Source organism: Topomyia yanbarensis, chromosome 3, assembly GCF_030247195.1.
Source record: "Topomyia yanbarensis strain Yona2022 chromosome 3, ASM3024719v1, whole genome shotgun sequence".
NCBI classification, from domain to species: domain Eukaryota; kingdom Metazoa; phylum Arthropoda; class Insecta; order Diptera; family Culicidae; genus Topomyia; species Topomyia yanbarensis.
This window is the reverse complement of record NC_080672.1, coordinates 137919240-137934578: the sequence shown is the minus strand read 5'-3', so window position 1 is coordinate 137934578 and position 15339 is coordinate 137919240. Positions and strand designations below refer to the sequence as shown.

General features: G+C 40.2%; 1 protein-coding gene across 10 annotated transcripts in view; it reads right to left on the bottom strand.

Moving 5' to 3' along the window:
* Positions 1-15339, bottom strand: part of LOC131694273 (LIM domain-binding protein 2) — a 57018-nt gene that overhangs the window by 29893 nt on the left and 11786 nt on the right. For all 10 annotated transcript variants that reach the window (XM_058982854.1, XM_058982849.1, XM_058982847.1 and 7 more), the window contains exons 3-8: positions 2549-3260; positions 2396-2486; positions 2232-2334; positions 1991-2163; positions 1208-1420; positions 910-1033 (exon numbers count right to left, since the gene is read on the bottom strand). In XM_058982854.1, the coding sequence (XP_058838837.1) occupies positions 910-1033; positions 1208-1420; positions 1991-2163; positions 2232-2334; positions 2396-2486; positions 2549-3260 (1416 nt within the window). The remainder of the gene's footprint in view (positions 1-909; positions 1034-1207; positions 1421-1990; positions 2164-2231; positions 2335-2395; positions 2487-2548; positions 3261-15339) is intronic.

The window sequence follows — 15339 nt, the reverse complement described above, 5'->3', positions numbered from 1 at the left end:
GTTACCTAAAACAGGAAGGTTGTCCGTTATGCCTTTTTTACTTTTTTATATTCAATTAGCAAGGGACTGAAAAGTGTAAAATATTTTTAATATTAAAGCCCATAGTACTCAAGGAAGGGCAAGGAAACAAGGGAAGAATGTTAACCCTTTGTCTTCTGCCACAGGATGTATTAAATGCGAATCGCTTGAGTCTTCGGCATGTCCGGACAAGCGTAGGAAATATGCCCAATGACCGTTATCCTAGAGATAACATAGAACATAGAGGATAAAGTGGAAACGGCTGCTACGGTCCGAGATAACGCATCCGTCACAACATTGTCCTTGCCTTTCCGGTACTCAATAGACATATCGGACACTTGTAATTCAAACCTCCAACAACGTAAACGCGAACTGATTTCCCATGTAGTTCTCAGTAGAACCTTGGTAAGTATTGAAAAGTTACGATACGCTTTCCAATGATTGGTAAGGTTGGATCATTTACGAAGCGTAGTTCGAATGACCGGTCCAAACTTTTCAAGGTAGTTGTCAAAACTGTCAGTTTAACTTATTAGTCAAAATCTTGCTGGTACTACCACTATCAAGTCAGGATTTGAAGGATTTGCCATACACTGCGACAATTGCAAATAGGCCATTATCTGACGAACCATCGAGAGCGATGCTTTCGACGGACAACGAATTATCACAGTCTCCATTAAGAATAATCCTCCAATAAATACAAATTCGTCGAAATAACGAGAAGCATTCGAAAAATTTTTCATTAGTAACATAGCATATACCAACTAGCAGTCAGTGATACGAGTCTATTAATAATATTTTGAACACTTTCGCTGCAACGTTGAACGTTTTGGAAGATAAACGATTTCAGATATGGCTTAAGCACGGATTTGAATTATGCGGGTACTCGCTTACCGGGTGGTGCTACCATTCGTTGCCACTTCTGGAACAGTGTCGTCTTCAGGCAATCCCGCGGACTAAGTGAGTATGCTTTATGTCTGGACATTAATTCCTGCATCGGTTCTAATATCACACATAGCTGTAAAGAAAGAAAACAATAACTTTATTGAAATCTTGCCTAGAAAAACGCCGGTTTATCCAAACACGAGACTGAGTTACGCAGTGAACGGTTCACGTCCCGCGTGAGGATGCCGGTACACAGGAGCAGCATGCTGCTCCATTCGGTAGTGTTTTATAAAACATCACCACTCACGCGCAGATAATTCAGTGTCGAGTTGGTAATTCCTTGTCTGGTGATATTCTTCGTCAGCTGTTCCAGCATGGACGGATCCGGTTGCTGGGTGTGCATTGCGACTACCGAGCGTGGTATCAGCTCCCGATGCGCCCGTACAGCAAAGTGCCACGACTTTATCCGCATCAGGTCATCGAAGGTGAACTCCAGTATTAGTCGGCCCTCGGTGAATACCTGCAATCGAAAGGTTGGTTCATCAGTTAAATAATTAATTCTGCGAGACTTTTTTTTATTATTTTTCCACTTCCCAATTTATTATTCGGGATAGGGAGACGACTAATCGACAGTATTCATTATACGAATCCTAGACTAAGTCTATTTAGCTTCTTAAAGAAGGCCTCTGGTGTAAAGTGCTCAAAGCAAAAGTTATTTTGCTTTACAATTTTGAAGACAATGGATCTTTTGTATAAAATTAAGACTTATACATTTATACATACATCGTTGAAAAAATCGGCCCATGGTACCTAAATCTGTTGTACCAGACTAGGGAAGCGCAAACTTCTATAGGAGAATGTATGCCATAATAATAAAATAATAGTTTCATGTACTAGAATCTATTCTTAGAAGCATTTCTGAGAAGTACTTGTAAAAATTTGGAAAATTTATCGAAAAATGAAACTTAACAACTTTTCGTTACAAACCATTTTTGTTAAATTTGTAAAGTACACATCGAAAACAGACTTAGTCCAACGTCAAAAAAGAATTATCCTCAGCAGATCATAAACTGCTATGTTTCCAGCTTACCTTGGTGTACATGGGTTTCCCATGCAGCGTCTCCATCGTGCACTGGTCGCAGTCAAGCGTAATGGAGGTATTGTGAAACGACTCTTTCGAGTGTCTCAGGTTAAAGTACAGTTCCGTTACACCGCCTTCGAAGATACTTCGAAAATAACGAGGGATTAGTGTGCGTCCTATAGCTGCAAATGAGGAAACAGAACGAGTTATTCTCATGACATTTTCGAGCTAGTTAGCCAAAACTGCTTACTATATCTTTTTGGTCCATCTTCCAAGCAAAAGGTTAGTGTTAGGGTTGCATCATCTTCGAAGAATTCGTTCGCAAACGAATCCCACCAAATGTTATCACTTTCCTGCAAACAACGAAAAATTATTAACACCAAATGCAAACTGGAACCTTTTCCGAAAACTCACTTCAGTTCTTTGCTGTAATCGCTTATTTAATTCATATATTCTATAGTCAGGTTGTCCAAAGTATGCATGCCTTCTGGGAACGTTCAATTGACTGGAATTATATTCGGAATAAGTCGATCGCTTCAAATGCGAGTTAGCATTACAAAGCCCTACCTCTGATCCATTCGATCAACCGGCTGCGGACCACTCATCATGTGTCCTTGATTCATTGGGCCGCCCATGTTCGGACCGTTCGGTCCATGACCGAAAGGTGACCCGGGAGGTAGACCGAACTGAGGGCCACCAAAGCTGCCTGGGCCGCCAGGCGACGTAAAGTGTGGCCCGCTTCCAAAAGCCGAACCTGAACTACCGGGTCGGCCAAACTGCGGACCATTAGCGGACGGTGAGCCAAATGGACCACCACCGACAGGGCCTCCGGGACCATTATATGGAGCAGGACCGCCTGCACCGGCGTTTGGTGGTGGGAATCCGGAGCCTACGTTTTGTGGCGGACCGGGACCAGGTGTACTGGATCCGGAAGGAGCCGGCGACGCCGTATACTGCGGGGTATTTGAGCCAGTTCCAGGAGGGACATTCTGATAACTATTGGCACCGGATCCTCCCGCAGGAGAACCCTGGCCGGCGGCAGGAAACACGGGCCCGCCGAAGTTTCCTCCTCCAGGACCACCAAAGCTGTTGACCCCGCCACCACCAGGACCACCACCCGGTCCACCACCTCCTGGGCCACCAGCTCCTCCGGGTCCACCGGGTTGCTGAGATGGATCGGCGGGTCCCGTAGGTGTACCTTTCCAATTATTCGTAGAGTCCTCCAGTGTAGATGGCAAGCTCAAGGGCGGTCCAGCATTCACTCCACGACGACTTAATCCTGTAATTGAGAACAGATTTTTATAGTATGTACAGTTGGAGATGAGTGAAGGCGCAAGTACACTGGATTCGCTTCGGGAAATCGCCAAATTTCACTGTACTTGGATTTTAATATTAAAGTAATTTGACAATCATAAACAGTCCAGCATAAGCAAAACATTGGGAACCCGTTTCATTAAGCTTGTCTTGAGACTTTGAATTATATGAATTCATCAGATAATCATCAGAATCTACGACGAACAGAAGTAGTATCATGTCATAAAGTTTACTTTTCGCAAAGTACAAGTTTATGAGTGTTATTTACTGCCTATAATCGCAAGTCAGTCCGACATAGATTGCGATTATGGGCAGTTTACTTACCTACACAAAATTCACTTACTACGCAAACCTGCCTTACTAGTGATTTCATAAAGCTTGAGCTTACGTTTCTGTGACTTCGAAATTGAAATTTGACAATTCAGCGGTGGGTTCTGTCAACAAGTCTACTCCTGCGAACAGAAAAATTCGTCCGACAAATATCTTTCGTTAGTCCGATTCGTTTGATGTTGGATCGAATCAACGATATTGTTGGGCGTCGCACCCCTCGGAGTAACGTCAGAAGAAATAAACAAGAAATAATCAGCTGATCAGAAACGTCTCATGGATTGCCAAATTACAGAGATGATAATGCGTGGGATTGCCAAATCATTCTTCAATGTACAATTCCTGGTAATTACAAGTTGTTTATGGATCAATCTGTATCTGGGTCGGCCAGGCCCGAATGAAGTTCGCAACAACGGGCAGTATTAAGTGCCGGATTAACCTTGCTTCCCTATGAAAAAAAATGTTAATTCGACACTTTGCCAGAGACCATTTATAGTACTACGCACTCCACTTGTGTCTCGGAGATTTTTAGTGGCGATAGGGATTTGATTAAAAATTATGCTGGAATTCGCATGCGGTTTATATTTTGGAAATCTCGGATATCTGACCATCAGTAGACTCATTGATAGCCTAAAAGTATGCTTTGGAAATATCGGCGAATAGCAAAAAAGTGTCGAGAAAAATAGTTACTGTGCCCTAATTCCTAATTCATCTTAGCTCCTGTATTCGTCCCTCTATTTGTATACATTAGTTAGAGCAGTGTTTGCTCTCTCTCTATTCAACGCATTACACTGATAAAATCAAGTACCCATTAATGCGTAGAAAACTACTCATTTTCAATAAAAGTGGAATAACCCATTAAATGGGTAAAGCGTTTGTACCCATAAATGAGTACAGACCTTGTACGTCAACCTGGGTATGTTTCACCCATTAATTTTCGCAGAACTGTTACAAAAAAAATGCGTAAAAAATACCCGTTCATGAAATTCGCGCCAGAATGAAAAATATTGTCAATAAAAATTATGAATTAAAAAAGACATAAAATAACATTCATTTCACATTATTGTTTCCTTATAAAAGTATAGGAATCTAGATAGAAATCCTATTCTAATAATACTTAACAAAATAAAACCGCCAACTGGTTATATTTTTGATGGCTGGATCTTTTGGCTGTTCTAAAAATGCCTAACTGGCGCATATTTTCAACATCCTCAGTAGTCTAAACAGACGTTGTTTTCGGAGCATTGCCGAAATGTTCCGTTTCCGCCACGGACTCCGAGGCAGGGCGATAATTTGCAGGTTCCTTAGTTTGCAGGTTAACTCGCTTGAAATAATGCTTAAGGATTTTTCACCCATTATTAAGATCAATATACCCATTGACATTACCTCATCGAGTAGTTGTGAAATGGATAAAAAGTACTCATTGTTAGAAACAAAAAATACCCATTTTTTGACAGCTCGAATAACTTCCGAAAATGGGCAATTTAAATACATAAAATGAGTAGTTTTTTTACCGTGTAGGTCAAATGGTAGGATGAATACGGGAGCGTTGTACTCGACTTTTCACTTCGCTCAAACGCGAGTATTTTACATTTTCCAAACCAGATTTTTGATGTTACTGCTTCTTAAGAACGAAGCAAGCATGCTGATACCTATTTAAGCTCAATCCGATCACTATAAGCCGAGTTACAATTGAGATAGTGTGACATCCTGACTAATGAGATGAAAAAGGGCTCGTCTACCCTACTTATTAGTCTTTTTACTTTTACCACAGAAAATAGATGTCCAACTTCAGCGTTGTGTGTAAAAATTGAAGACATTTTTGATTGTAGTTGGGATATCATCACCAGGTGCGTTGCTGTCGTTCTTTCGTTTGGTCACGGTAACCGCACCCAATTCTTTTAAGACTAAGAAGTAGGCTCTTTGTCGGGAAAGTGGGACTACCCAATAAAGAAGTATATTGATTTTACTCCCTTCTGCGTTTACTGAATATACGTCAAAATTGGTATAGTTGTGTACTCCCCAGTCCCCTTTTTATATAGTTTTGTATAAGACAAAGAATCCTTACGTCCTTGTGAAAGTGAGCGATTGAACGTAAATAATATTTGGATATGAATCATACTACAACCAGAGTTTTTAATAGTAGAGTTGCGTAAAGAGGATTGGCAACATTGGACCAATCATTGGTCTTTTTTAAATTTTGGCCACCTTTTATTTTTAGTTAAATCACAGATAACAGACGTTTAGGCTAGAACAAAATTTCTTCAAAAACCTGTGTAAACTTTCAAATTGATAAACGTTGGAAATCCGTGTTTCACTATTGCCATCTGCGCAACTGTTTGCTACACGTGTTTGACAGCTGCACTCTAACTGCATTGTATCGATCACTGCGACATCTACAAACGATTGCCAAACGTGTTTCAGACGTCTGATTTATTCGGAATTTCAGTAGCGGGTATTTACACACGATTCAAATCGAGCCCAAACGTCTGTTATCTGTGGTTAAATTTCAAATGACTAAACCCGAACGCTTCAGTTAGAAGTTAACTTTGTGCATTTAAAAATTTAAAATTAAGTGTTTAAAAATCAGTACGATAAATAACATCGTATAAAGAATATAAGCTTTTTCCGGTTCTCAACTGATCCGCAACTAAGAACGAAATGCATCGATTTTTGCCGCTTGCCGTCTGATTGGGGTGTGACAAAAAACAGTCGAATTTGCAGCGTAAGATAAATTTGAAACAGGTACATATGTATAAGTGGAATGAATACACAAATTTGTCAAAATTTTAGCTGCACTTTAACTCTGAGAAATACCTTCATATTTCCACTGTCGGTGGAAGATTATTAACACTACCCAGAGCTGTTCCGGTGTTTGAAATAGTGCCAAATTTGAATATCAGTAAACATGTATTTTTTAATAATTGTCATTAAGCGAAATATTAACATTATTTAAATGTTAATATTACATCATTGAATTTTTTCTCATAATTATAATCACATAATAACGATACTCCCCACGCATTCGAGCATTATTATTCTTCGTGTCCGATAGGTAGACGTTTTGAGTGTTCAATAGGTAGATTTGCTTCAGTCTTTGCGCAGCTGTTCTTTATAAACTGTGACTACAACCGTTGCTGTGGGAAGTAACATGTACAACATTCAGGATTTACACCCAAAAACTTGTTTTGCTTCGCTTGAGGCTGTAACTAACCCAGTTCTGAAAATCGTCTTGGGTTCTAACCTGAAGTATATTTCAGTTTTTCTAACATCACCGCTGTTTTACGTGAACCTAACTCACTTTCATCATAAACGTTTGTTTAAAGTAAATATCCTGGTTTCTTTCCTAGATTATCAAACGAAAACGTCAATAAAAACAATTCCGAGACTTCAAGGAATCTATGGACATGCATTTTTTAACTTTTGACTCTAAACGGCTTTTAACTTTTGACTCTAAAGGCTAGGGTTTTAAAATATGTAAAACTTATAAATTGTTGTACCATTTTAAATGAGATAACAGCAGAGCCCGTGAATAGTAGCACTCAAATACGTAAGATTAATTTTCAATTCGGCGGTACAAACCTGCGTTGAATATGTACTCTAAAGTTACTAAACTATCTAAAAGGGGACTGGGGAGTACACCAGACCCCCTCCTCTTCTTTTTATTTTCTAACTACGTCTATGCTATTCAGCAATTCATTCTGAACATGTCATTCAAAAGTACCAAGTCTCTGCGATAACTATATTCTCATTTCAATATTAATTCGTCAAAAGGGTGAAATTGTTTTTTGTAAACAAACTTGATTCGCTCACTAGTCTGCTGCAGAGTGGAATTTCATGTAAAATATGCGTTTATGTAAATTTTTACCCTTCGTAGAAGTAATTTCAATTGTTTTCTGCTTTGAAATTATAGTAAACTAGCTAATACCCATCGCGCGCTGCTGCGATTTTCAACGAAACAGGAAGAAAACACAATTTGTTCCGTAGCGCCATCTGGCGGGCAGATAATCCCCAACCAATAGCACACAAACACGCTCCATAACAAATGCCTACTGTGTGTAAATTTTTACGTAAATCGGTTAAGCTGTTTGGGAGTCTATAAATCATATACATACAAACTTTCACTTTTATATATAAAGGTTAAGAGAAACCATCAAAATAAGTTTGTTTACAAATCTTATTCGCCCTGTTGAAAATTTAGTATGGATTTATTTATGTTTTAAATGTCAATGTCGGTGGTGCACTGACATGGTTGGAAGATATAATAAATTTCTACATTTAGATTGAACCGTAAGTTTTAAAATCGTTATAACTTTTTTTTAACTCTGAGCTAGTTACCGACTTCGACAGAGTTGTTAACCAAGATATTAATTATAGCTCTATAAAGCTGGTTTTTCATGTTGAGTGAAATAGATTTTTGCGTAGTTGGTATTTTGTCCATCGCCATCCATCATAAAATCAATGAAATGTGAAAAGTTTGAGCGAAATCGGACTCTATTAACAAAGTGCCCTGTTGCGATAGAAGTTGAATAGATCTGAAAAATACATGCATTTTTAGGTACGATCGATTTGAAAATTCATAACTTTATTCAAAATGCTCAAAAAATTATAAAACTTTGAGCATATGAGCTTCAGCAGATAATGAAAAGCTAGAAAAAATATTGAAAGAATGAACTATTTTTTGGGAGTACAAACAAATACGTTTGAAACCTTGCATTTTGTGCTCGAACTTTACAAAGCTTAAAAATTTTACCAAAGCGATGAAAAAAGTGAATCCCAAATTTTCATTTAAAATGGAGAAGTACATGTATTTCCCATATAATTTAACTACTTTTGTTTTTCTTTTTTTTTTGTTAAGGGAAAAATAGGGAAACCAGGTTATCTTTTGTGGCTGCCCCTGTTTACTCTACATGTTACAAACTGCACGAATACAATGTAGTAGGAAGCGAGTTGTTTTATTGTCCACATGTGTCGTCCCAACCGGGTAGTACATTATTAATGTAGCTGAGGATCCATTTGGGACAGGTATGCCATACCTCGTGAGGCGTCATAAGATGCCTTCCGAAGTATCGCTCCCTTTGAAGAAATGGTACTGCACAATGGCAGAGACTATGTCCCGAGCTTTCGGGCTAGTAGTTACAGAATCGACAAATGTCTTGACTTTTGCCAATTTTGTTCAGATGATACTTAGCATGACAATGTCCCGTAAATAAACTTGTGATTATACGTAAATATTTTCGTTTTAGATCCATTAGCTTTTTGACTCTCGTTGTATCTGGATGTATGAATTTTTTGGCTTGCCGAGCGCCTGCTACGTTAAGCCAGACGTTTAGTAGTTGGTCTCTGGCCCAAGCTGAAAGTTCCATTTGATGGGTAGATCCACAGAAATGGTTCTGGTCCCACCAAAAAATCTTTGATTTACCACGCCTGACTAAGTCGTTGGCCACTTCGTAACCATCGATTCCTTTGTGTCCAGGTACTCAGCATATCAATACTTTATTCCGCGTTACCGGTTGTTGTAAAGATGTGATACACTCCCAAACCAGTTTGAACTCACATTTCGACAACCTTAATGCCAACAGTACTACTTGACTGTCCGAGAAGATTGCGATTTTTGCATTCCTGTAGTTTCGTTTCCTACAAACCTCCGAGCAAGTGCATATACATCTACCTGGCAAAATGTAGGCTACTCTCCTACTACTTTGATATCGCTTTTTTGGTCCGTAGACTCCCAAGCAAGTCAGCTCACCCATTTCAGAACCATCCGTATAGAATGGTATTGTACCTTGATATAGAATGGGATCCCCTACATCACATATCTGACGATCCACTATGTCCACCTCATATGAGACATCGAAGTTCGGTTTAGCCTCTATTTATCTTGAACTGTAGTCAAGACAAGGTTTAAGTGTTATAGTTGCTTTCGTGTCTCCCAACGTTGCTGTGATCTCTCGACTCTTGAGCATTGCAAGAAACCAGCCTCCTATCAATTTTTCCACTTCTCTTTTTCCCAGGGTCTTGTGAATTGATATGTAGGACGTATTATCAAAAGCACCCTCAAGAAAAGCGATTGATATTTCCTTGAAATCAAGAGTTTTCTCAATAAATGTCTCTAAGGTATGTAGGGCTGATTCCGTAGATTTGCCCTTTTGATATGCAAACTGGTACTTATTCAGCGGAACTTTCGATAAGTGCTTTGTTCGTATATAGTGGTCCAGCAGTTTTTCCATCAATTTTAGAAGTGTTGATGCCAAACTAATAGTTCTATATACCTTCGGTAGCAACAAGTTTTATTCATCTGTTTTTGGAATAGATATTACCCTAACTTTTCTCTAGCTTATAGGTGTATGCCCAAGCATAAGACTGGTTGTATAGTAGATCCGGAAGAATCATGTCTGCCAATTTTTGTAGAAATATTGGAAGAATGTTATCAGGGCAGGAGGATTTGTAGGGTTCGCAGGTGTTGATAGCTCATGTAATCAGAGATGATGTGAAAATCTGACAGGCCAATTTCTGTTAGGATCCATCACAATCCTGACCTGTCGAATTCTCGTCTTTCGCAACCGACCCAGGAAAGTGGGTGTTCATTTCACTAAACTCACGCATTGATAGTTTTTAAGCCTTTCTCAACTCACTGTTATTTTTGGTGAGAGCGGTCCTGTAGTTTGACCAGTTACCAGTAATCTTCGCTTTATTGAATAGGCGCCTGGCTTCCTTCCTAAGTGTCGCTAGATTTTTGTTCAACCAAGGAACATCACGACATACAGACCTCGCTACAAGAGGGCAACTGTCATTATAGGCGAGTATGATCCTCTTTTGTAGGTCGTTTGTCGCATTATCCAGATTTGCCGGAGATTGGATCTTACTCCCCGTTCTTTTCTGGCTGTTCCAGGTGTGAGTGGAATACACATCAACTTGTTTTTCTTATTTCCCTGTGTTGTTGCGCTGTGGTTTATTGGCTTCTATGGCGAACATTATGTGTCTGTGATCCGAAAGACTAGGTTCGACAGAAACGTGCCAACCCCATCTTTTCCGTTATTTGAGGGCTGCATAACGTGAGGTCTAATACTTCGCTACTAACTGCGGACAGAAATGTAGGTACAACTCCCTTGTGACATATATTGACATCATTTGACGACATATATTCTAGTAGGTACTCACCTCTAGTATTTAAATCCGTGCTACCCCATATTGTGTGATGTGCATGAGCATCACATCTAACATCAAAACTGCAGCTCTTGGAGTTGGCTGGTCGTTACAATATACTATCTTGTGAGTTGAGGATTCTCCACTTCGTGAGCCGCATACGGTTTGGTTCTTTTGTGTATAGCTCGCAAGACGGGCTGCCACCGATGCACTCGTTATTATTGCTGCTGGCTTGCTATAATCAAAAGTCCGTCGTGAGGTGCTCTGTGTTGGGTCACCCACAGGACCTTTAAAGTCCATGTTTGCTTAAAACTTCCACGTTCGGCGAAGACCGGGCCCCCTTCAAATGGCGCATTCTAGCCTTTCCGAATACGTAGTTCAGCTGGTTGTGTTGGGAGCTTATCAGTTTCACTGAAACCTCATCTACCGCCAACAGGAGCTCTACCGTTTTGAGGATCGTAGTTCTCTCTTTACGACCCTCAAGCATTCTGTGCAGAAATTGTCGTTCTGATTCTGCACCAGGTAGAGGATGCTCCCATCGGACCTTTCGATGCTGTCGGGAAAATACGCGATGTAAAGTGCTTGTTTTGGAATCTGTGACGCTTCAACGACTTCCAATGAAACACCTTCCCATTGCTTGATCGCAGCTGTGGCATCCTGTAGCCACTTAGCTGCATCCTTGTCCACACAGGCGATTTAGAGATACCCTTGTTTGTAGGTGCACTACATGACGCTACCGATCAGCGCAGCGAGTAGCATTCACCTGTTCATGGCTGAGGGTATTCACAGGGTACCCAACCGGAATGATGGTTATCGAGTACGACTTGGCCATTTCGTTGAAGGTTAGGCGCTGCCCAGTATTTAGTGTCTATCTAGGATCCTGATCCTTGATCTTTTTCGATTGCGGTTCCTTCCTGAACCCATTATTCTTCGGCGACGCCGTGTCCGTCGAACGCTGTCACTTGGATGGTGCCTTCCCTATAGATTTTGTCAAGTCTAGCGTTTCAGCGGGTTTGTGGCCGTTTCTCAGCAGCCACCCATAGCATTTCTTCGCTGCTCCGTGGCGAGCTCTTCCTGTTCCTCTTGTTTTATTCTCAGAGCCCTCCGACCCCCAGTTGATCCGCAGGACTGGTCTGTGTCCTCTCTGGTCACTGTCCGATCCTCGTCTCTATTTGGAGAATTGAGAATGGACGAAGTGCAGGAAACATCATCCTCCAATGAGCCACTATTCAGCAGCTCGCCAAGTTTGCTTTCTGCGCACCTTTTCCTCTTCGACCTCCATCGCCGCATTCTACTCCAAACTCATGTTTACAGTGTTCTTAGTGTTTTCCGTTTTGTTCCCACGAATAGCTAGAGAAAGAAAGTCAACCCTGTCAGAGCCCCACTTGATAGGGTAAGGGCAAAAATACTGTGGGTGCGCCTTAGTGCCCCAAAGGCTCCGTGCGCGGCTTGGTATTTGTCAACACTTCGGATCCCAGTCCTAGTTACACGTAGGGTTAGGGTTCGAAGTGTTGATGCCCCCGCCATTCATCATCATGGATTGGGGCATAAATTTTACGGTTCGGGTATTGAGGCCCGCCCGTTGGCACCCTCTCATTCCAATGCTACAGCAGCACCCAGCTGACGTCAGTCTAATGACCAAATGTCATCGATTGACTCTCTTGGAGGCATGAGATAGGAAACTTGTGAGTACGATGTTATCTCACCATTTGACGGCACAGCTGTTGTTAGTCGCCTCTTACGACATGGGGAACAGAAACCCAGTGGGTGAATTCTTTGCTGAAACACTGCAAGAGATTTCAGCCACCACCGGATACCACACGGCTGTAACTACTGTACTTCGATCGCTTCGGAGCAAGTGTTGATATGGTACAAATTACGTATTAACATTGTCCAATTTCACTCAAATTTTGCCCAAGAGTGTTTTGTTTATACTTTGATTTGATAACCGGTGATGGACAAAACTCCAACATCGCGTAAATGACTGCCACAGATTTGATTGATAGATTTGATGCATAAATTAAGCAGTTAATTAGCTTATTATTTCTTGTTTATTTCTCTCGCTGTTTCTTGGGTGGGCTCGACATCCGACAAAATCGTCGTTTCGATCCAACATCAGGAATAGGATAGGATAACCAAAGGATCAACCAAAGTTCTCGCGTGATTTTTGAAAACAAATGAGAACCTCTCTTAGTTTACTTTCTTATTCGATTACTATGGTCATATAACGCAACTTACCAATAATTTCACAGTACACATCGAAAGATAATATTGTTGGCAAGTAGATTCTGTAGAGTTTTAGAGGTAACGTAAAATCGAACGTGTAATTAACGAAAGAGAAAGGAAACAAAGAGAGGCACTCATTTGGAGTTGTTTTCAAAAATCACGCGAAAGCTGTTTGTCGGAAGGATTTTTTCTGGTCGCAGAAGCAGAGCCAAACAAAATTTTTGCATTGTCAAACGTCTCATTGAATGCCTAATCGATCTTTTCCAATCGCTCTGAACCATTTTCATTTAAAAACAGCTTCAGCCAATTTCAATTGACAGAAACAAACGACATTCAACATATCATACACTTTGGGTGTACCCTGGCGCTTTCTATACAAGTGCAGAGAACAGTAAAAATTATGTAAACAAATGTTATTTATTTTAATTCTATTTCAACGCGACATTTGTCAGTTTCAACTCAAATGATTAGGTTTATCTGACTAAAGTGGTAAACTAATTGATGTTTAAACATTTCTCGAGTACTTTTTCAAATGGACGTAAGTAACATTGAGAGCCTCTCTTTGTTTACTTTCTCTTTCGTTTATTACGACGTCATTACAACACTTTGTACTAATTTTCCAGTACATATCGAAAGCCGACGGTTTTTACTACAATATTATGCAAAGAGTAGAGTAGTAAATGTTGAAATGGCCGAGTAATGAACAGAAGAGAAAGACCTCAAAGAGAATCTCTCATTGTTACTTACGTCCATTTGAAAAAGTACTCGAGATTTAAAGAGTAACCGAGTTTAATCAGATCCCATTTAATTCATGCTTTTGAAATCGTAGGATCAGGTAGAATAATTGAATATGCGTAATAAATCAATAAAAAATAAAAAAGAAGTACAAAACACTGCACCACGAGACCTGGATACGCACCAAATATTTGCCATTTTCCAACGACAGCTATACCTTCTGCTCTAGACACCGCTCAAAGTGTTTGGCAACACAGGTTTCATCGCGAAATGCTCCGATTTGTTCACTTGCTACACAGCCAGCCTCAGCCAGGGGCATTGCGTTCTTGCGATCAACGGAAGGCAGCAGAAGCCTGCCTGTTTCCTCCATCCCGGTAAGTGAGGTTGTGCAAAAACCGGTTTTTTGTTATTGCGCTCATCTTCCTTCCGCCAGGCAGGGCGACGAAGGTTCTGGGCGACAATAAGCGGAGAAAAGGGAAAAATGATAAAACGAGCAGAGGTCCTCTCCAATTCTCACTCGCACCAATCACGTTCTCTTGTGGCGCTCTCAGACGCTTTCAATGCACGGTTGATGGACGCCGCGGCGCGCATTTGACGAGAATCGATTCCAGAATCAGAGGATACGGAGTGAGAGATCATCCTCCGGTTGGCATGCACCTACAAGGATGTGAAGTGTAAACAAGAGGGACGGATTTTTTCTGCATTTGCGTCGATGTTTCACCTAGTTATCATTGGTTGGGTGGAGGGCGGTTATGGGGTGGGGGTGATGGTATGGCAGAAGTTTTTCTATGCTGGGAAAAGGTCGTACCGTACCGACTACAGAGACAATAAAAATGACTGTGAAATGCTAGCCTAGAACAGTTTGCTTTCAGTATGTTGTCTATGTAGTTGCGGAGAAGAGCGCATGATCCAAATGTAAACAAACGGAAATTTCAGAAGTGGATCCATTCATTGAAAAGTTTTCATCTTATGTTAAAAGCTTTTTTGTGAGGATATTACAACTTGGACAGGTTGATTCCAACAAATACCTATGTGGTTACTTGTACCACAATAATGCATTTTACGTTTAATTCACGCATTAACCTATTACTACACTGCAAAAAATATTTTGTAATTTTAAATTTATTTCCATGCACATATTTGGAGAATGAATAAAAATGTAAAATTAAGTTTCTCCACAAATACACACAACTTGTCGTGCTTTCTTCAACGAACTTTAATTTAATTTTACACGTTGACAGAAAATTACAGCTTCATTAAACGGGATACCAATGCACTTTAATGTAATTTTACTTCAATATTGCTGTAAAATAAGTGACATGTAATATCACACGTCGAAATTGTAAAATCATATCGATCATGAATCGACCAAAAGGCCGAAGTCGCAATGATATCGAATCGAGAAAAATAGCTTTGAAAATTCGGTTCAGAAAATTAAATCGTATTTTAACAGTGTTTGCATACTGCGCCTTCAAATGTATTGAAACACTTTGAAACAATACTAGTTTTCGGAAGCATAACTAAAATGTTTTATATAATAACGTTTTCGTTGATAAAATTGAAAACAGATTATTTCGCCGAGTGTTGTTATGAAATGTTGATTAGGCCAT